Genomic DNA, 21,958 nt, shown 5'->3' on the forward strand with positions numbered 1-21,958 from the left:
CCGAAAAAAAAGAAATGAAGTCCTTGATAAGCTCAGGAGCTAATGGGGAAGATAGATACTTATTGGATAATCATAATTCAGTTATATAAGTACTCTAAGGTATAGCAGGAGACTGAAGAGACAGGGTAAGTCAGGGAAGGTGGGAAAGGAAGGAAGGTGACTTTTGAGCTGGCTCTTTTTTTTTTTTTTTTGACTAATCATAACTTTTGGTTCATGCTATGCTGTCATCAGTCATCAAGGCATGGCTGCTTTATATCACTTGAACTGAGACTTGAAGGATAGGGAGGAAATCCCAGAGGATAAAGAGAACTTGATGTGGTTGCCACTTCATCTTCTTAGGTTCAGTTTCCTCATCTGTAAAATGAGTATAGTCTCTACTTATCAAGCAGGTTTTGTGAGGGAGAGATAAGATAATAGATGTGAAAGCTCTTGCAAATAGTAGAATAGAGGCATAAGAATTGTTAATCCAGTTTGATTTAACCAACATCTGCAGAATATCTATTAAGAGCAAGGCCCTAAGAGTGATGCAAGGGAGATATTCCTGGCACACGGTAAAGGTTTGGTGTATAGGTTTCAAAAAGACACAGAGATGAAAAAAACAAAACAAAACCAAGCTCTCGACTTCCTCCTGAGACACAATGTGGTGAGGGTTTCTTGCAGAGGCTACACTTACATGAGGACCCAACCTAGGGTCTACTGAGGTGAGAGTCACAGCTTCTGATCCAGGAAGATCTACGAGGTCTCAGGATTTTCCTACCTTATAGAATATTAAAGCTGAACTGGATCAATAATCTGGTCCCTACCCATCCTATAGTTGGGGAGACTGAGGTCCAGAGGGGCACTGGCTTTTCTGATGTCACATCATGATCTTGGAGGCAGAGATGAGACAAGAATGTTTCTCCTATTGTCCAGGCCATGGCTTTTGCTCCCAGACACCATTTATTTTTACTTTTATTTTTGACTGTGGTAAAATACACATAACATAAAATTTACATTTTAAGTGTATTAAGTACATTCACATTGTTTTGCAACCAGTTTCCAGAACTCTTTTCATTTTGCAAAATGGAAACCATATCCACTAAACAATTCCCTATCCTCCTCTCCCCTCAGCCCCTGGTGACCACTATCCTGCTTTCTGTCTCTATGAATTTCACTACTCTAGGAACCTTATATAAGTGGAATCATATAGTATTTGTCCTTTTGTGACCAGCTTATTTCACTTAGCATAATGTCCTTAAGGTTCATTCATGTGTAGCATGTAGAATTTCCTTCCTTTTAAAGGCCGAATAATATTCCATTGCATATATATATATATATATATATATATATATATATATATATATTTGTCACAGTTTATATAGTCATCCATCCATGGACACTTATTGGGTTGCTCTCCCCTTTTGGCTATTGTGAATAGTGTTGTTTTGAACATGGGTGTACAGCTATCTCTTTGAGACCCTGCTTTCAATTTTTTTGGGCATATGCCCAGAAGTGGAATTGTTGCAGCATATGGTAATTCTGTTTTTAATTCCTGGACACCATTTTAGCCTCACAGGAAATGCAGCAGGCTCTGAGAGTTTCAAGGTCTTGGTGTGAATTGGTAATAGACCCTTGCTTCCTGCCTCCAAGACCCAGGCTCTTTGTACCACATGGGTTTTGCACCCATACCCCCCAAAGAACTCACGTGGTAGCTAAGAGAATGATGCTCTTGGGTTTAAAGGAGGTTGTATTAAGCATGATTTACTTTTCTTTTTTCTTGTGTGTTCTCTTTGACAAATGAGTACACAGGCAGGTGGGTTGGCTTAGGCAGAAATTATAAACTTGTAGTCTGAGTGATCAATTTATGCTACAGATGTAGGGCTATATCATTTTCAAAGGGCTATATCATTTTTTTCCTGCCTTTTTGATTTTTTAAAATTTATTTTTTATTTTTTAAATTTAATTTAATTTTTATTTTATATTAGGGTATAGCTGATTTACAATGTTGTGTTAGTTTCAGGTGTACAGCAAAGTGGTTCAGTTATACATATACATATATCCATTATTTTTCAGATTCTTTCCCCATATAGGTTATTATAGAATATTGAGTTCCCTGTGCTATACAGTAGGTTCATGTTGATAAAGGGGCTACATCATTTAAAAGTCCAGATTCCCATCTTCTCTTAAAGATGATCCAGCAATACTGAGTTTACCTTCCTGCCTGCTCACCAGTGTGCCCCAGTCCCTACCACTCCCTATTACTCGCACCTACTTCTCTCAATAATATTAGCTATTTTCCCATTTTCAGTTTGAGTTTAAGACTCCTGGTTCCTAGTGTAGGTCTAGTAGAACCCAGATCAGAGGCTCATCTTCTGTTAGGGCCAATTTCCCAGCACACAGTTGTTACTCAATAAATATGTGCATGATCAAATGAATTAACTCATGTCAACCAGCTTTCATTGAGCACTTACTATGTACAGAGCCTATGGCCGGATGGCCATTTCCCAGAGATGAATAAGGCACAGCCCCTGACCTCTGAAAAGCCACAATCCTATGGGGTGGGGGAAGGCAGATATGAGTATGGTCCAATTGTGGACCTGAGGTGGCAGTCAGAGTAGGAGTTTCTGAGAAGATCTTGAACTGTATCTGGAAGAATGAGAGGCCAGCCATACGAGGGAGTTGATGGGGAGGCCAGGAGAGGCGAGTGTTTCAGGTAGAAGCAACAGCAGATACAAGGGCCAGGAGGTGGCTGATGTTCCATGTGTTTGAGGAACTTAAAGAAGGCCAGTGCGACTGAAGTTTAATAAGAGAGTGGGAAGAGTGGTAGTAGATGAAGTCAGACGTGTGTTTTTATATCGACAGCCTAACCCTTAAGCCAGGCAGCTATTGCGCAAATCCGTGTTCCCGGTCTTCAGAAGCCTTGCTCAGAACAGGTAGCTGGCTTAGCACTGTCAGAGGGGGGACGGGGCCTAATCCCTTCCCCTGCCTCCGGTGCCAAGGACAGGGTAGGGCACAGAGCAGGTTTCTGTAAAGATTTGCTGACAGCACACTTGAGAACAGGAAGTGCAGGCTCTGTTGAAGGAGGCCCAGGCGCAACTCCCTCTATATGGGGGCACTCATTCTCAAGTCGCTAACACCCCCAAGCCACACAGAGAGCTGGGAGAGTGAGATGCAGGGAGGAACCAGCCACAGGCCCTACCCGCAAAAACCTCAGAGGGGAGGGGATTTGGAGGGGGGGGTAGGAAAATGGGCGGTGAGAGTTAAGGGAGGGCATCCGACTTAGCTTGGATGAGGCGGGGAGGCGGCGTCAGGAAGGCAGATGGGGCCATTTAGCTAAGACTTACGGTATGTGTAGGGCAATTTTACCTACAGTGGTTTGGACGCTTCGTGTGTTTCCTGGCATCATTTCCTCCGAAACCACTAGCAGGCCCTAATGGGCCTCCCCCGGGGCGGGTCCTAGCTCTATTCCCCAACCCTCTGCAAAGGGGCAGGGCTTCCCAACGAGCTCGGGCCCTGTTCGCAGCGCCCAGATTTGCCCGCCAGGGGCCGCTGCACACGGGTGACGAAGCGCGAGGGTGCCTAAACTGCAGAGAGGCGGAAGCGGATTGGTTGCGAGGCGCGGCGGGGAGGGCGGAGCCTGGGATACCGGCCTGGAGTGGGGGGCTGGCAACGGGCCCCCCGGCCGAACCGGGCCGGGCCGTTGTCGCCTCAGGCAGCCCCGGGCGGCAGTCGTGGTGCCGAGGGTCTTTGCCCTGACCGGCTCTAGAGCTTGGGCGAGTGGAGCAGCACCGAGGCCCGGAGATCCGGGCAGGGCAGCAACTGTCATCGCTGCCGCTGCCGCCGCAGGCCTGGGTTACCTGAGTGACTGCGTGTCAGGGGCACGCCCGCTCTTTCGCGGGCGGTTAGTGCGAGAGAGGCTCTCGTGGGGGAAAGGGAGGCCGGGACCCGACCCTTGGCTGGGGAGAGGGGTCCTGGCGGAGACTAGAGCGGGCCGAGAGCCAGGAGGGCCCGCCGGGGTCTGGGGGTGCCGGGCGGCTGCCTCTAACAGGTTATTCCGGGGTAAGCCGGGCGCTGGGGCGGGCTCGGGCTTCGCTGGGGGCCGGGCGGCGCGGGGCGGGCCTGCGGGAGAGCACGCCCCCGCCCGCCCCGGGCCCGCCCCGCGCCTCCCGCCCGCTCGCCGGGGAGCCTCTGTCCCGGGCCTGGCCCGTGCGCGTCCGCCTGCTGAACCTGGGCACAGCCGGCCGCCTGGGCACGGGACTGGGCGGGAGCTCTGACCTCGGCCTAGGAGGCCTGGGATCCCCGAGCCGCCCGCGCCCGCGGGGGCCTGGAAGTCGCACGCCCTTCCCGAACCTGTGCCCCTCGCCGATCCTCGGCGGTGCGAGGCCAGGTGCCCCCCTCTTCCCCTCCCTTCTTTCCCTCCCCCACTCCGGTGCCCGCTGGAGGGCCCGCCCGCCCGCCCTCTCCGGTAGGGGTGTAGCCGGCTGCGGAGCTGACACCGGCTCCGCGGCCACCCTGTCCAAACTCTCCGGAAGCGGCCCGAGCCGACCGGGTACTCAGGCCGTCGCAACTCCGGCGGACCCACTGTTGGACCCGAGGCGCCGGCCCTCCTCCCGCGCCCAAACTTGGAGCACTTGACCTTTGGCTGTCGGAGGAGGCAGACTCGCGGGTGGCTGGACAGCTGCGGCACCTCGAGGGCATCTTGCCTGAGGTTACAGGACCGTCAGCTGCACTCCCAGGCTCCCAGCTTTGCCTCTGGGATCCTGAGGTGTCTACATCAGGCGCATGTTGACTGAGACCTGGAGTCATGGATGTGTGCGCCCGTCTTGCCCTGTGGCTCCTCTGGGGGCTTCTCCTGCATCACGGCCAGAGCCTCAGCCAAAGCCACAGCGAGAAGACGACAGGAACCGGCTCGGGGTCCAGTTCTGAAGAGTCCACTGCAGCAGGTAAGGCCTTGGCCACGGACAAGAACTGAGTTGCCCAAGTGGGGAAGTCGAACCCTAGGTTTCTACACCTGCGATTGATGGCAGACCCACACATGGCACTGCCTGTTCTTAGTAGTCCAAAGAGTTCTTTCCCTTCTAATGTCTTTGTCTCTCTTGAACAACTTTCCTCATCCCTCCTCAGGATGTCTTTTGTTGGCAGTGAAAAGAGGTTTGCTTTTGGGGCACCTTGGCCTTTCAGATCCGCAAGTCAAGACCCCTTCTCATGACTACTTGTCTGGACTGATGCCCTGGGCAGATGATAAGTCTGTTGCTCTTGGCCAGTTTCAGCACTTGGCAGCACAGGGGAGGCTGAGGCTACTTGGGTTGGGTAGGGAAAGTCAGGACTGGGCCAACTCTATTACTCTCTCACTTAGTGTTGAGGTGTGCCTTTCTATTCCAATGAGCGTGGGGACCCTATTCTCTCCCTTCCCTTAGGTAATCTGCTGTCTTCTAGCTGTGCCCATTTGAAATATCAAGGCAGTTCCTTAGATGAAATCCTATTTACCGCCAGGGAGTTAAATGGCCTTTTGTTGACATGGGCATGATATAAGTCCTGGGACCACTTGCTGACTTATTCTATTTCTTCTGACTGATGAGGGTAGGGATTCTACAATGTTTTTGATATGTCCTGGTTTTTCCTGTGCACTTATGGAGCCTTGTCAAACAGTAGGAGCCCTGGTATTGTTGCAGAAGAAAGAGCACTTTTAAAATTCAGTTGTTTTACACAAGGCTTAGAAGGTATTCAGTTTTTTATCCCCATTTCTCTCACCCGGTCACTGTGATCTGCCCAAAGCAGTGAGATGCAGAGTGAGGAGAATTTATAGCTGGGTTCTTTCTACGGTGGGGCAAGCTCAAGTGAGGGGACGCCTCAGTGAATACCTGTTGATACAAGGAGGAAAAGGAAGCGTAAGTCATGGTGGCCAGGAAGTTTCATGGATGGATCCAGAGGCTGGCTTTGGTGCTAGACCCTTTCTTAGGAAACCCCCTTTTAAATTCTTTGACTGGGCTGGGTGTGACTGCAGATACCCCAAGGTTGGCTTCCAAGTGAGGCCAGGGTTGCCCTATGTGCAAGCATGGCACCTAGGCTGTTGCTTTGAAGATAGGTCCTTCTTGCATATTAATCCTGTTTCTCCATACAGTGTCTCCTTGGCCCCTGAACCCTCGCTCAAAGCTTGGTTCTCATTGGGCTATGAAGGCAGATGTAGGTCAAACTGTGCAGAAGACCTGAGGAGCATCTCTGCTGTCCCAGTGACATCCCTGTTTGTAACTGATAATATGTCCCTTTTTCACCCTAAAATATGGGTGCCTGACATAAAATGAATTTTCTTTTGGGGGGAAGGAAGTGTTCTTTATTTTAGGCACAGTGCTAAAAGAGATGAAGTTTTGAATTTAGGCATTAGCTAGCTGTCAGGAAGATTTGTGTGTTTGTACATGCCATAGGTAAGAGGCATTCCAGCATCCCTCGTAACCAGCCCGTGGCTTGAGCTTATGGAGACAGCCCTCCACACAACATATTTTAGAGGCTTGGCTGTGTTGATTATACTACTTAGGCTTCTCTTTTGGTCTTTTCTTCCTCTCAGTTCAGAAATCAGTTTCTATTGTCACAGTAATATTGAAGCCCAGGGAGGAAATCTCAGAGACCCTAGGTGCTGGGAATGGCTATGGTTTGTGGTAACCTGGAGGCCCCAGCACTGTTGTTCTGGTAGGTTGTCACCTTGGGCCTGTCTGGGACTTTGACTCAGATAGGAAATCATTTTTGCAAAGAGGTGGACTGGGCTCATGGACTGGGCTCTTCTAAAGGATTTGGTGCGGGGCTGTCTACACAGCCAGGAGCTCTTGTAGCCTTTCCAGTCCCTCTGTATCCTCAGAACACAGGAGTTTTCCTTACCCTTAAAGCTGCCACTTTTCTAAATCAGATTCAACATATCTAGTCAATTTGTATGTTCTCTAAAGTTTGTATTTTACACAGCTGTTTTTCCCACAAAGTCTCACAATTGCTCTATTAGAATGCAGGGCAGGTGGTATTATCTCCATTTTTATTGTTGAAGAAATTGAGTCCTATGCTCAGTTTTCTGATTTTTTTTTTAAAGATTTTTTTTTGATGTGGACCATTTTTAAAGTCTTTATTGAATTTGTTACAATATTACTTCTGTTTCTGTTTTGGTTTTTTGGCTGCGAGGCATGTGGGATCTTAGCTCCCCGACCAGGGATTGAACCCGCACCCTCTGCATTGGAAGGCGAAGTCTTAACCACTGGACCACCAGGGAAGTCCCAAGTTTTCTGATTCTTAAGTCCTAGACTTCTTCCGTCTTCTCAGGCCCTGCCCTCTTAAAGGAGCACTAGGTAAGGCCAAGAGAATGTTACTTTCCTCTTGGTGAGTTAGTTAGGCAGCCCCTAGTGACTCTGTAGCAGAGATCCAAAAAAGGGCTGTCTTTTTCTCCTCTGGAGGGTCTACTGCAGGGGCCAGAAAATTGCATTTTTTCTCTTGTTGGATGTACATGGCTATCTTAAAGGTCTGCCCCTCCAGGGAAGGCAGGTGCTCTGCTAGAAGGCCTTCTCATTGGGAGAGGCCATTCCTGTCACCTTCTGGCTCTTTGATGCCTGTATACCCAGTTGTGCTAAGTTACTTTCTCAGTTAAAGATCTGTGCTTGACTGTGCTGCTCTGAAGCCTGCACTTCTGAAACTGCCTGGAATTGATGCTTGGAACCTCCCTTAGACTCTGGACTCATTGCCTCCAGAAACTCAAAATGTTTCCTGCAGAATGTGTGTGAGGGGTCCCACGTGAGTCTGGAGTTGTGACTGCCAGTGTTGGTTGAGGACCTCTACTCAGGAACTGTGGTTCTACTCAGTATAACTAGAACTGGGCTTTGGAGGATAGGCATCTAGGCAGTTTATGGAGTGCAGATTGGCGTCTCAATCAACCCCTAATGGAGTGGGAGGCCAGAGTCCTGCCTGCCCACCCAGCTAGTTGCTGCTGCCTCCAAGGCTATAAATGGCCTGGCCATCTTGGTGGCTATGCTAATTTTAGCTGAGGGTGGCTCCCGGAACTGGATTGGAGCCAAGGGCAGGTGGGTGCGGCTTGGCTGAGGCTAATATTGGGGGATGGGCAGAGGGTCACACTAATCCTGGGGCAGCTAGGACATCATCTGCACCCACGCCTCAGCTTTGACAATCATCCTTAACCAGGTTCATTTATTCAGCAAACATTGAACAGTGTCAGCTCACGTGCTGTGTATTCAGCTAATATTTGAGTGCCTGCTCTGGGCCAGGCACTGTGTTTGGTGTTGGGAATTTAAGGATGAACAAAACAGACATGTTCTCTGCCTTCATGGAGTTTACAGTCTAGTGGGGAGATAGAAAATAAATACATAAATAAATATAGTGTCTTGTGGTAATTTTTGTGGAAGAAAACATAAACAGAGTGCTGTGATGGAGAATGGGAAGAGGACAGAGCTCCGGCTGAAGTAGGAACCCAGTGCCTAGCAAGACATTAATAACATCAGTAACATCAACAATAATAGCAACTGACATTTTTTAGTGCCTACTGTGTGGCAGGCACTATTCCAAACATTTTATTCTTTTTAATTCTTACAGCCATCCTGTGTGCTTGGTATTATCCCTGTTTTGTAAGTGAGGAAATGAAATCATAGAGAGGTCAAGTAACTTACCCAAGGTTATACGGATAGTAGGGAATAGAGCCAGAATTTGAACCCAGGCAGTCTGACTCTTCTCCCCACCTCCGCCTCAGCCACTAGGTTATACACTCTTTCAGAACTTTGTGATAAGCACTGTAGTAGAGGTATGATATATACATACAAAAGGCTGTGGGAAGCCCAGAGGAGCAAGTGACTAACCCTGCCTGGGAGAGCTGGGGGAGGCTTCTCAGTTTCCTCCATAATTTTTCTCAGGTCTTGGGGAGATAAAAAGTGGTTGCCTAATTCAAAAGTTAAGAGGTGGAAACATCAGTTAGTTCAACTTATTTATTTTTACATATGAGGAAACTGATGTCCAGAGCGGTGTCACATAGAAATTCCACAATGGGTTATTAGTAGAACTAGACTAAGGCATTTGAGTCAGGGTCCCTGGCTTAATCAGTTATTCACTCCACAAGTCTGTAATGAGTGCTTACTGCTTGCTTTGTACTATGGAAGGAACTTAGGGCCACCAAAGACGTCTAGTTTGGGGGTGGGGGTGGGGATATATATTTAGAGAATTTTAAATACAACATAATGCACAGGCTTAATGAAGCACAAAACCAAGCAGGGTAGACAGTGTAGGCTAAGGATTACAAGAGCTCTGCATGGGCTGAGCTAGGCTAAGGTGGCTGGGGAGGGCTTCCTGGAAGGAGGGGTTGGGTGGAGGCATAAGAGAATGGGGTGGGGAGTGGTCTGACTTGGGGATTGTTGGAGGGAAGGGGGCATTGTAAAGGTCTGGATCACCAGTGTGAGCACATGGGGTCTCACTGGCGGCTGAACAATAATTGGGCAGAGTTTCTCATAGTTGGCCAACTACCTCGCACGAGGGCTGGTAGACAGGAAGATTGCAGTCACGTGTGGTCTGTGGCAGGTCTGATAACTACTGTAATTTTGAAGTAATGATGATTATGAATAATATTTGGAGATATCTGTACCAATGTAATGTGACATGAAAATGTCTGTACTTTCTGTTGGTGACAAAATCATAGGTAGTGCTAATAATATTATGGTTGGTTATTACGTATAATTGAAGTAAATGCTAACTTTCAATAAGAGAATGTTGAAAATAAAGATGTAATTTCTTTCCCATCCAAATTCACCCCCCCCCCCCCCAATTCTTCTCATGGGCTCCTTAGGAATGTGGAGCTTTCATGCTAAGAACTCCTGTTCTCTGACAAGGAAGGGATGAGGTCTTGATGGGAGGGTTTCCTAGGTCTTCACAGGACTTGAGTTTGAGCCCCAGGGGGCCCCTCATTTCCTGCTGAGTGGCTTTGAGATACAGTGCTGAGTGACTTCATGGGCATGCTGTGGTATACTGCTTTTTGTGAGAAATGATTCTCCAGGAAACCCAGCAGTTCTGGCTATCAAATTTTTTGGGAGAGAGAAAGATACCAAACTGGGTCTCCAACAGAGCTTTCTTTTTTTGTTACTGCTGATCAAAAAAAAATTATGAACTATTAAGATATACAACTAAGTATAAAGAATAATACATTGAATACGCCTGTGCCCATAACACAGTGTAAGATAAGAAATCAAGTAATAACAGTACAGAGCTTTCTTTATTACCCCCTGGATACTTTGTATAAATTTCTAATTTAACACAGCACATTGTACATATATTTGCTCTCTTACAAGTGTAAACTCTTTGTGGAAGAAAGGAGGAGGGGTTGTATTTTATTTATCTCTGTTTTTATTGTGCCCAGCCTAAAACCTCTGTTAAAATTTGTTGGAAAAGCTGAAATCAGGGCCTGTTTGAATGGATCAAATTTTCTCTCTTCCTTTCATACCTTCTCATATATCTTGGTACACATTCTGGGCTTTTCAGCAGCCCTTCATGGTGTTGCTCACCCAGGGCACTTTGTATTTTCATCCAAGTTCAGATCTGTTTATCCCTTTTCAATGTATTATTTTATTTTATCCTCAACTTTGGAAGTAGGTATACCTGTTTTTATTATTATGCCCATTTTTTTTTGGCCATGCCACGTGGCATGCAGGATCTTACTTCCCTGACCAGGGATTGAACCCCTGTGCCGTGCAGTGGAAGCATGGAGTCCTAACCACTGGACCACCAGGGAATTCCCATTATGCCCATTTTAAAGGTGAAGAATTCATAGCTGAGAAATTTGTGTTCTTTGTCACATAACTAAAAAGTGGCAGGATCAGAACCATAACTCTGGGGATCTGTGTATCAAGCCCTTGTTGTTTTTAATCAAAACACATTGCCTGTCAGTGTGTCCCTCGCAAATCTGGCATGCAGAGCCTTAGCCTCAATGGTCTGGCCATAGCTGTGTTAACAAAGGTGTTTGAATAGTCTAGTCACCTATCAAAAGGGCTGCTCTGGAGGATGGTGGAGTCTATAATCTTATCAATCATGCTGCCCTGTTGGAGTTATCTGTGTATGTGCCGGCCTTCCTTGATAAAAACTCCTCAAGGGTTAGGACAGGAAGCTCCTAGCACAAGCCTTGGCACATGGTATACTTTACATACTGTAGAGTTTGTAAAACTGAATTGAAGGGGATTTATTGTCTGGTTCTGTTTCAACTGTAGTTTACTAGGTTGGAAGTTGAAGAAGTTTTACTTCGAAAGGGTTAGGTAAAGTCGAAGAAATAAGCTTCACTTATTTAGAAAGTTCACTGTTTTAGAATTTCTCATTTTTTGGGACTTCCCTGGTGGTCCAGTAATTAGGACTCTTGTGCTTTCACTGCTGGGGTCCGGGTTCAATCCTTGGTCGGGGAACTAAGATCCTGCAAGCCATGTGGTGAGGCAAAACAAACAAACAAACAAAAAACAGAATTTCTTGTTTTTTGCTTTTGTTAAAAAAGTCATCCAGATCAGTTTGAGTCCAGTGGCCTCATTTTGCATGGAAGAAGTTTGTCTAGGATTTTAAAGAAACCAGACTCTTATTGTTGTAGGCCTTACTACGAGAATGCGGTTGGGAGTAGCTGGGAAACTGTCTAGTTCCACAAAGGACCTATGTGTAGCGGGGAGGAGAGAGTTGGGAAATGAGTGGGTGGGGCTGGGTAGAAGCTCAGATGAGATGATTGGCTTGGCAAAAGGGTCTGAGTTGGCCACAGCCAACAGACATAAATATCTGGATTTAGGGGAGCTTCAGAGTTCCAGCTTTTTTTCTTACTGTCTGTGGGCCTTGTAGAGGGTAAGTCACTTTACCTCTCTCAGCCTTAGTTTTTTCATTTGTAGAAAGAGCATAACCTTAATGAATAGATTTGTAGTGAGGATCAAATGAAATAGCTTATGTGGTGAAAGGGCTTTATAAACTCTAAAGTACTACACAATTCGGGATAGTTGGGTCCTCGCAACCTCTGCTTTTATGGGCCTGGAAAAGCCTCAGTCAGAATCTGAGTGTCTTCTTATGGTGGCGCCTCCTAATGGAAGTTGCTTCTCTGAACCTGCTGTAGTGCCATTGTTTAACTTCAGGTGTACCCACCAGACTTATATGAACCCTGGGTGTGGCCAAATTAGGCTTTTACTCAAAGCTTACTCTAGAGCATAGGGAAACTGTTGATAAAGTCTGGGTGCTAGTATTTCACTTTATTTCCGGCCTATACCCCCTTCCTTTTACTGGGTGTAACCACTTCCCTAGCCCTACCTGCAGACTTGAAATGGCTGACCAGATGGGCCTAGTCCCTACCTGTATTGGTACATAACAAATTATCCTCAAATGCAGAGGCTTAAAATAGTAAACATTTATTATTTTCAGTTTCTGTGGGTTAGGAATCTGGGTGCTGCTTAGCTGGGTGCCTTGGCTCAAGGTCTCTCATAAGGTTGTAGTCAAGCTGTTGGGCTGGGGCTGAAGGCTCAACTGGGGGGAGAGTATTTACTTTCAAGCTCATTTATGTGGTTGTTGGTAGGCCTTGGTCCTTTGCCACATGGGCCTCTGCACTGGGCTGCCTCATGACCTGACAGTTGGCTTCCCCCAGGACAAGTGATCCAAGAGGGAGCGCCCAAGATGGAAGCTGCAATCTTTTTATTGCCTCATCTTGCAATTGATGTGCCACAACTCCTGCCATATTCTATTTGTTAGAAACAAGTCAAGGTGAAGGGGTTATACAATGGCATGAATACCAGGAGGGTAGGGATCACTGGGGACCATCATAGAGGATGCCTGTGACATCATTCTAGGGCCATGATCTTGGGAACAATGGCTTCTGGGTGCTGAGTCCTCTTAGTTTTTCTCTGACTTCCTTTGCTTGCCTCCTAGAGTCTTGTGGAGTCTTTCTATACTCCCTTTGGTATTATGTCCTTTTGATTCATGCATGACTTCATTGCTTTGACATGTAGAGTTGACATGGCCCTTCCACCTGTATTCCTCCCCTGTTTTAAACCCAATTCTAAACTAGATTTTTATCCTAGGTTCTAGTCATGCCTCCCAACTCCTTGTTTGGTACCTTTAGTTCTGGAGCCCATTGTACAGCCACTGACCTTTGAGGCTTTACTGCCCCAACTTGGCTTCTGAGAGCTAGACTTATAAGTGGCATTGAACTAGGACTTACACATTGACAGCTGAAAAACTTACTCTGACCTTTAGGGCTGTTGATGTTGGGTGCTAGGACTTCACATCCTAGTGTGTCAAAGTTGGAAGGGCTTTTAAGTACCATCTCAACTAAACTCCTCAGTCTACATATGACAGGAACAAATTTGCCCAAGGTCTCATTTGGGGCCAGAATCTAATTTTGTCTGATTATTATTCACATGCTGTTCCCACTCTGTTGTGGAGCTTCTTTACCCTAACGCAGCCAGTTTGGGTTGTTAGGGGGTCTGAGACCTACACAGAGGAAAACCAGAAAGCAGTTCACAATATTGTATTGTGTTCACAGAAGTTGTGCTGGGCAGAATTGGGGGCATGCAAGGTCAGCGCTGCTTCTGAGGAGCTTCCCCGCCCAGCTAGGGAACTTTTGTATGATGTGCAGAAAAAGAAGCCCAGTAATATCTGTGGCATATGGTGACTAATATCTGCATTCTGTACTCCCCTGGCAATCTCAATTCAAGCAAGGAGAGATCTGTTTGTTTTGATGTACAGAGCAGATTTCCTGAAGGAGGTGGGTCAGAGTGTCGTACTGCATATCTCACCATTGTTTGACTCAGCTGGTTGCTTTATGTATAGATTTGGGGTCTCCACAGGCAGGGTAAATGTATCTAAAGCCCTGTGGGGTTACTTGTGGCCACCTAGAAAGTGCCAGGGGGGAGCTTTCTGGGCACTGAGAATTTGACAAAGCCTTGCCTGTGTTGGCACAACTTGCTAAGGCAGGCGAGACTTGAGTAGGGATGGCTATGGCCCTGTCATGTTGATCAGAGTGGAGCAGATTTATTTCAGTGAGAGACCTGCAAGGAAAAACCTGAAATGTGCCAACAGCACTGTACTTTTGTTTTCTAATGGGGAGCTTGGAATAAAGATGGTGTAAGCTCTAAAATCCCTCTATGGATGGTAGTTTCCTTCCTGACCCAGGGTTCTGGCCCCAGACCACTTTGCCCACTTCACGTTCCTCTGTTCCCCTCTCTACGTTTTGGCCCAGCCAGGCTTTTTTCTTTGTCCTGGTCTGCAGAGCACACCTTTTACTGCTTCTCTTTTGCCTTTACTTATGTATGCCATTTTACTGCCTCCCAGAATGTCCTCCCCTCTCCTCCTTCCTTCCTACCTAACCTCTGAGTCCTCTGTGAAGTGATCTCTGACATTAATGCTAGCCACAAACTCCCTCTCATTTCCAAACTCTGGTAGCACTTGCTATCTACAGTACTCTCTGTGCCCTTCACACCCTGCTTATGCCTCTTAAAGCAAGAGATAGCCCGATGTGGGAATCAAGAGCACTGGGCACTGACTTGAGTCCTTACTGACAGTATGACCCAAACTGCAGTTTCCTCACTTGAAAATGGGATTAAAATTTGTATGAAGTAGTTGTATAGCTTTTAAAGCCTTTTTTTTTTTTTGCATATTTTCCTCTCTCTTGAGGGCAAGAGCCGTGTCTATTTTTTCTGACCATAGCACCCATCCTTAGTATCTATCACAGTACAGGTCATAGGGTATGTGCCCAATAGATATTTGTTGAATAAATGGATAAGTAATAACGAGTTGATCTGTGGATTGAGTAGTCATGGAGGGAGAGTGCCAAGTGAAGGGCTTCGACAAGAGTGCCCTGAGATTAGGGGTAGAGTTCACGTGGGGGATTTCTGAGGTGTTCTGTGGGCACTCACTATTTTTCTGCTGCCTGGTACTTCATCCCTATTTACTGAGCACCTCCTGAAGCTGCACTCGGCGACAGTTATCAGTCGCACTGGGGGATGGTTCGGCCCTTGACTCTGGCTGGCCTTTTCCGTTTGCCCCAGCGCTGGCTGCCCTGAGCAGGTGGCTGTGGTAGGAGTGGAGCGGGCCTGTGCTCCTGGAGGCCTGATGTGAGTCTTGTGGGCAGGGCTTCCTTGGCTCCTGCTGCTCCCTGTCTTTGGCTCCATGGCCCACATGGGTTTACCACAGGGCAAATGTGAGGCAGCTGAAGGAACAGAACTACTTTCCTTAGCCTGGCTGGTGGGATGGAGAAGGGAGCCTTCTTTCATGCTGGGCTTGTGCAGCAGGGAGGTAGGATAGTCCAGTGAAGATCACTGGTGTTTTAAAAGGTTATCTCTGATTCTGCGAACTCCCTGGGCCTCAGAGGACTCCAGCCTGAGCAGACATCACACCAGCTTTCCTTCAAGGCATTGGGGAGGGGCCTTTAGGGAAACTTGGTAAAGGAGGCAAAGGCATAAGAGAGTCAGCTGTGCTGTCAGCATGGCCCCGCTGGGCCAAACCTGTCCCTTTTCCTGTTAGTCATTTTACAGAGCTCCTGGCTGCCTTGTGTTGAATTCTGGCCTAAGTAATGACCAGAAATCTCACTGGCAGGCAGGCAGGCAGGCAGGCTTCCAAGTCTCATATGCCTCTAATTTTCTCCAGTGAGATTCAGTAGCTCTGCTCCTGATTGGCCTCTCTGGGTTATCTCAGGGCTCTCAGGAAGCTCTCAGAACTCTCATCACTACAGTGTGTGTATTAAAGCAAATGTGTTTGTGTTTTCCAAGTTCCTAGAGCCAGCATCTAGAATGTAGGGACCAGGGGAGCTGGGTGCCCTTCAGGCGTAACACATACACAGGTTAGAAAGCAGCTTGTGTCTGTGTGTGTACCTGGGTACTCAGACTTGTGGAGGTCTTATTTCAAGACACTTTTGCCGACAAGGGCAAAGTTCACTGAAACTCATATTGTGTATTGCTAAAGAGATAAGTATGTAATTGAGACAACTCAAATAACTTCAATGATAAGAATGATGATGATAGCTACTATTTATTGAGCACCTGTTGTCTTCTAGGCACTGGGCTAGGTACTTTACAGCGGTATAGCAACCCTTAAAGGTGGATATTTTTCTCATTTTATAGATGGGGAAACTGTAACTCTGAGAATTTAAGTAATTTTCCCAAGGTGACTAAGCCAGGATTTGAATTTAGGTTTATCTGACCCAAAGGCCAGTGCTGTTTCTATTTTTGTTTAATAACTGTGGAAGGGAAGGAAACAGCTATATGAATTTAAGTAGAGATGTGTGTTTGGATTAAAAAGTGTACAATTTATCAGACTGTTAGTGGCATTAGTTTGTTCTATCACCTAAGTGGCCTGGAATAAACTGGGATTAGAATTTGTAGGGGATGGGGGAGGGAATGAGCAAGTGTATCCACTTAATAAATTCTGAATGGGAGTATCACACTGGTGAAGTGTATAGCTACAGAGTGCTGTGTATTCAGTTTGTATCCTCCAAAAACAGCATTATGGTTGAGCTCTTGTGGATATAAGCTTTGGGATAGGGTCTGTATCTATGTAGTGTTACCTCTTCAGCTAACATTCAACATGTATGTTATACCTTGCCTGGTAAAAGGATTGAGTATAATAGGGAAGTTAAGACGTGTACGAACATTTTTCTTTATCATAATAAGAGCTCCTATTTATTGAGCACGTATTCTATACCAGGACTGGGTTAGATACTTTCACATACGTAATCTTGTTTAATCCTCACAATGGGTTTCCCATTTTACAGTTTATCGTGCGAGGCAATCTAGTTTCAGTGCCCTATGAATAATACCTATGATTCTATTGGAAAATGGGATCACCTCTGCCTGGAGAGATCAGGGAAGCTTTATGGAGGAGGTAGCAGCTTAGTAGGTCTTCAGGTACTTCAGGCAGAAATATAAGGTTTCCTCTGGCTGGGAAGCATTCCAGCCAAAGGAAATGTCATGAATAAAGGCACGGAGTGAGACAAAGTAAAGAGTCTTTAGGGGACATTGGTTAGTCCAGGTTGGCTGGAGAGTGGCATCTATGAAGGAGAGTACTATAAAATAAGGCAAAAAAAGATTAATTGAGGAAAGATAATGGAGGACCTCAATGTTTGGCTAAAGAGTTCAGACTTTACCGTGTAGGCAGTAAGTAGTCCATGCAGGTTTTGAGCAGCGGAGAGACATGACCTGAGTTTTGCTTTAGGCAGATTAATCTCACAGAACATGCACAATGCATTGGTGGGATGAGGTTGGAGGCAGGGAGTCTAGATAGGAGACTTTGCAGTTGTTCATGAGCAGAGATCAGGGTGTGCACTGTGGAGGTAGAATCAGTAGGACTCAGCATTTAAGTGTAAGGAGGGAAGGAATGAGGCAAAGGTGTAGCCATGTTTTGCATGTGGGTAATGAGGTGCCTGGTGGTGCCAGTAACAGAAAATATATGGCAGTCTGAAGGAGGGGGCCAGTGCTAGACTGTGATGACTAGGGGGGTAGTTGACTTTTTTTGAAGTGCTAGGCAAGGACTACACAGTACTCTAGGAACCAAAGAATTGTCTTCTCTCTATGCTTGTTTTATATCACTTCATTTTACAGATGAGTTTTCTGATGCCCAAAGATGTGAAGGGATTTGCCAAAGGTCATACAGGAACTGCTTGGTGGATTCCAAGTCTGAGAATACAGGTCTCTTGTTTTTAGCTATTAAGCTTCCTAACAAAGCTGGGCCTTCACTGCAGGAAAATCAGAGACTCTTGCAGATAGGAATACCTGGTTCAACTCCAGGCTTTGCCATTTTCCATTTGTGACATCTTGAACAGGTTGATTTTCTTCTCTGAGCCTTAGTTTCCAAATTTGCAATAAAAGGAGTATTAATCTCTACCTCATGGAGGCAATGGAAGATAAGGCACTTTGTGAAACCTTCAAGTGCTATGTGAGGGTGTTATTCCAGGATTTTGGCATGGGTTGGAGCCATATATACAGTGAGTATTTTGGCCCATTGAGAGCAGACAAACTCACAGTTTCTCATGGAAGGTCTTCTTTCACTTTAGGCTTCCTAGGCTACTCACTCACCTGCAGTTGGGGCTTTCAGGTATGGGAACATGCTGAGTTTTCCACAGTCACACATCTCTAATTTTCTAGCGTGAAATGGAGTTGCAGAAGGAACACTAAGCCATCATACCCTGTCAGGAGTTCTTGGCCTGAGAGAAGATGATTACTATCCCTTTTCCCCAGGGTCTTCTACCAACCTTCAGCCGGCTCAAGGTTGGAGGGCAGAGTGCTAGCTGAATTTAGGCTATGCTTTGAGGGGAAACTCCTGCTGGACTAGAGTAAGCCCTGGCTGGGGACAGAGGTGCCAGGGTGCAGCTGCTGATCAAAACTAGTACCTGGAGTCCTCTTGTAGTCATCTGTTTGGTTTAGCACACATGTTCCTGTGTCGTCTTGAGAGGGGGAGGAGGCTGCTCAGGTATTGTCAGGTAGCAGGTCTGTGGTTGTGTCAGCTCATTGTCATGGGAGCAGGCCTGAAACTGGCCATCTTGTCTGATGTCTTGTCACACACCCGCTGAGAGGGCGGAAGGGGGATTGCAAGAAGATTTTCTGATTAATAAAATAGCTGTTTACTGTTTTGTAGCCATTTTTTTTTTAAAGAGGGCCTGATTCTTTTTTATTTACTTATTTATGTATTCATTTATTTATTTATTTAGTTGCATTGGGTCTTAGTTGTGGCAGGCGGGCCCCTTAGTCGTGGCATGCAGACTCTTAGTTGTGGCATGCATGTGGGATTTAGTTCCCTGACCAGGGATCAAACCTGGGCCCCCTGCACTGGGAGCGCGGAGTCTTACCCACTGCGCCACCAGGGAAGTCCCTGTAGCTTCTGTCTTAAAGCGTGTTTTTTTCCACTGTTTCTCTTGAACCCTTTTTTCTTTTTCTTCCCTCTTTCTAGCTAGAGTCAAGAGACTCTAGTTCTCTTGAGTCTTCATAGCTTTCTTTATGAAAAATCTAGTTTAATAAAAAAGAACAGTAGACTAGGAATTAGCTGCGGTTGTGATACTATTGACTTTTCTGGGCCTGAGCTTCCCCATGCCAGGTATTTTGAACCTATCTCACAAGGTTGATGCATGCAGATTTTATGAGATAATGTGACAAGTATTTAGTCTTATACAGATGTGAGTAATTTGTTATTAGTTCTCCTTTTCTGAATTGTCTGATCATCTATACAGTTCCCTGGTTCTTCCCCTCTTTTTACTACTTTATGTCTCCTAGGTTCTCACTTTTCCTTGTAACCTTCCTTTTTAACTCTTGATGACAACTGGAAAAGTGTGGCCACACCTGGTACAGTTGTAAGGCAGAGGGCTGAGCCTTAGGAAAAGTGATGTTTGTTAGCTTTTGAGTGTAATATCTTGTCATTAACTTGAACGAGACTCTTTACCGCTCTGCACTTCAATTTTCACATTTACCCCCGGTGTACCACGCAGCTTGATTCTTGTGAGCCTTGAAGTCATTTTCATTCTGGAGAATCTCCTTTGAAATACAAGCATTACTGGGTTGAGGGCACACTTGAACTGAGAATCAGAACTAGCCTTTGCTAGTGCGGATTAGGTTAGGGTATAGCCACTGGGGGAATAGGTCACAGTAGGACACTGGGGTGGGGGATGGAGGCTGGCAAGAGGGCAATTCTTAGTTTACAGATGCAGGAAGGGTGTCAGGGCCTCAGGGCATACTTGATGCTGCCTCTCTTGTAGCCCACACCCAACTTCTCTTCCTGAGCTGAGCACGTACCTGTACTGTCAGCCAGAAGTCAGAGCTTGGTGAAGCCTGATTCCCCCAGGAATTCAGTGATAAAAATCAGGGCACTTGAACAGATCTAATTGGCTGAACTGAGTGAAGGGCAGAGGCTTTCCCTGGGGGCTCCTTGTAATCTCCTGTGGTTATAGACTTTTCAGGTTGGACTAATTAAAATGTTGGCAGCTGGACTCAATACTTTCCTTGCACTAGGCCCTGCTCCAGACTCCTGGAGTACCAGAAGTTGGCATGGGGCTGTCTCTCCCGGGGAACTGAGGAGTGGGTTTCCATTTCCTCATCTAACTAAATGCATGGTGATGTAATAATTTCTGTCCAGAATGGGCGGCTACACATTTCATGGTGGAGAGAGATGTAGGCTGAGCCCTGGATCCAGATATGACTGGATTTGGTACTCTCCAGACTCCCGAGGTGCCCTTTCAGGTCGATTGTCTGTTCTATTAGCTCCCCAAGGGCTTTGCTCTGTCAGCTGGCAAGTAATTTCCATTGCCCTGGGGTATCCTTCCTTGATGTGTGTTCCTGTTCCAGAAAAAGGGATATTTATTAAGTCCTGCCATGTGCCAGGTCAGGGCTAATGTTTCACACAGCTGTCTTTTGAGATATGGCCACATCTTTTCATAATGCCCAATTTATAGATGAGAAAATACTCATAAAAGGAAAATAATTTGCCTGATAGTCATTATAGCCTGTAAGCAACTGAACCAGAATTCAAATCCAGGTCTCTCCCAAAGCCTCTGGTTACCTTCCTAAGGCAGCACAAACAATTTCGTATCCTCTTATCTTTCTAAGCTGAGCAAATTTCCTGCCTCCAATTCCTACAGCCAGAATTATTTTCTTGACCTGCCTTTCCAGAGCACTCTGCCCTTCTCTCTATTCTGGCTGATATCCAATGAGGCATGGATCTACCTCCCTCATTTGACTGCTCCCACTCCTGCAAGCTGTGGTACTCAGGATGTAGTTCACCGAAGACCCAAAGGAAGCTGTAGTGTTGAAATTGCAGGCATCATGACAGACTGGTTAGGAGAGAGGTTTTGGGCATAGTCTCCGCTAGTTCCCTGCACGAAGCCAGGCCTGGGTCTTCTTGGTTTGTGGGAGTGTACTGTGTTGTTCTGGAGGCAGTAGGGCCTTCTAGGCAGCATGCCTTTTGGGTTCCCAAGGAGCAGGCATCTTTTCCCTCAGGTCATTTTCCTTGGCATCTGGCTTTACAGTTTCTTTCTTGTAGTCTCCCTTTGATTAAGAGTTAGATCAGTGCCACCTGGAGTAAAGTACTATGACAAAGCCCTCGGCCTGGCCTTGGTTGCTGGAATATTCCTGCTGACTGTGGGTACTTGGGTTATTTTTGCAAAGAGCATGCTAAGTTATTAACCCTGCATTTGGGTCTTATGTTTTCTGTAGCCTCTGCCTACGGGTGTGCCTCACTTCACAAGATAAAGGCTTTCCTGAAGAAGGCAAGCCTGTGAAGGCATTTTTAAAAGTTGAATTATCTTTCTCACTGACTTGAAAAAAATTATAAAAGTATTTTCATGCCTTTTTCTATGCATAGCATATATGCTTAGTGTTTAACATCAAAAGTTTGTTCCTTTGGGAATAAATGGCAAATTAGAACATAACAAAATACAGTTAAAACACCTTTAACAGGAAAAATAATAAAATATTAATGACAATCAAAATAAATTCCAAAATAGGTAGGCTGAAACACAGTGTTTTTTGTTTGTTTGTTCTGTTTGGATACAATGGGAAATCTGGAATAGCATAATCAGCAGAATGATCTAGATAGTGACATGACACCGTTTTGATTTCTCCAGTATTAGCAATAGATTAGGAGATGTCCTTAGGCGAAGGGGAGAAGAATGCATTCTGGGACTAGAACTGTGTAGTTCCAACTACTCATTTGTGTTTAAGGACACAAGTAACTAGTAACTACCTTTCTGGGTGTCTGTTTCCATGTTAAATGAAAGCAATACCTACCCTGTTTAATTTTATGAGGATTAAATAAGACAATGTATGTAAAGTGTTTTGTAAACTCTGAAGTACTATTGTTGTCATACTCAGTGGGTGACTGGAGCCAATTTGCTAGCACTGCAGGAGGCTTTTGGTTTAAGATATGCCTTAGGGACTTCCCTGGTGGTCCAGTGGTTAAGACCCTGCACTCCCAATGCAGGGGGTATGGGTTTGATCCCTGGTGGTTGGGGAACTAAGATCCTGCATGCTGC

General features: G+C 46.1%; 1 protein-coding gene across 3 annotated transcripts in view; it reads left to right on the forward strand.

The window, feature by feature from the left end:
* The first annotated feature begins 4,182 nt into the window (after window positions 1-4,182).
* STIM1 (stromal interaction molecule 1) overlaps window positions 4,183-21,958 on the forward strand; it is a 199,518-nt gene continuing 181,742 nt past the window's right edge. Inside the window, exon 1 of one of the 3 annotated variants that reach the window (XM_059930928.1) lies at window positions 4,183-4,922. In XM_059930928.1, the coding sequence (XP_059786911.1) occupies window positions 4,784-4,922 (139 nt within the window). In that variant the 5' untranslated portion in view covers window positions 4,183-4,783. The remainder of the gene's footprint in view (window positions 4,923-21,958) is intronic. The other 2 variants (XM_059930929.1, XM_059930930.1) reach the window with 2 other exon arrangements.

The sequence above is a fragment of the Balaenoptera ricei genome, chromosome 8 (genome assembly GCF_028023285.1).
Source record: "Balaenoptera ricei isolate mBalRic1 chromosome 8, mBalRic1.hap2, whole genome shotgun sequence".
NCBI lineage: Eukaryota > Metazoa > Chordata > Mammalia > Artiodactyla > Balaenopteridae > Balaenoptera > Balaenoptera ricei.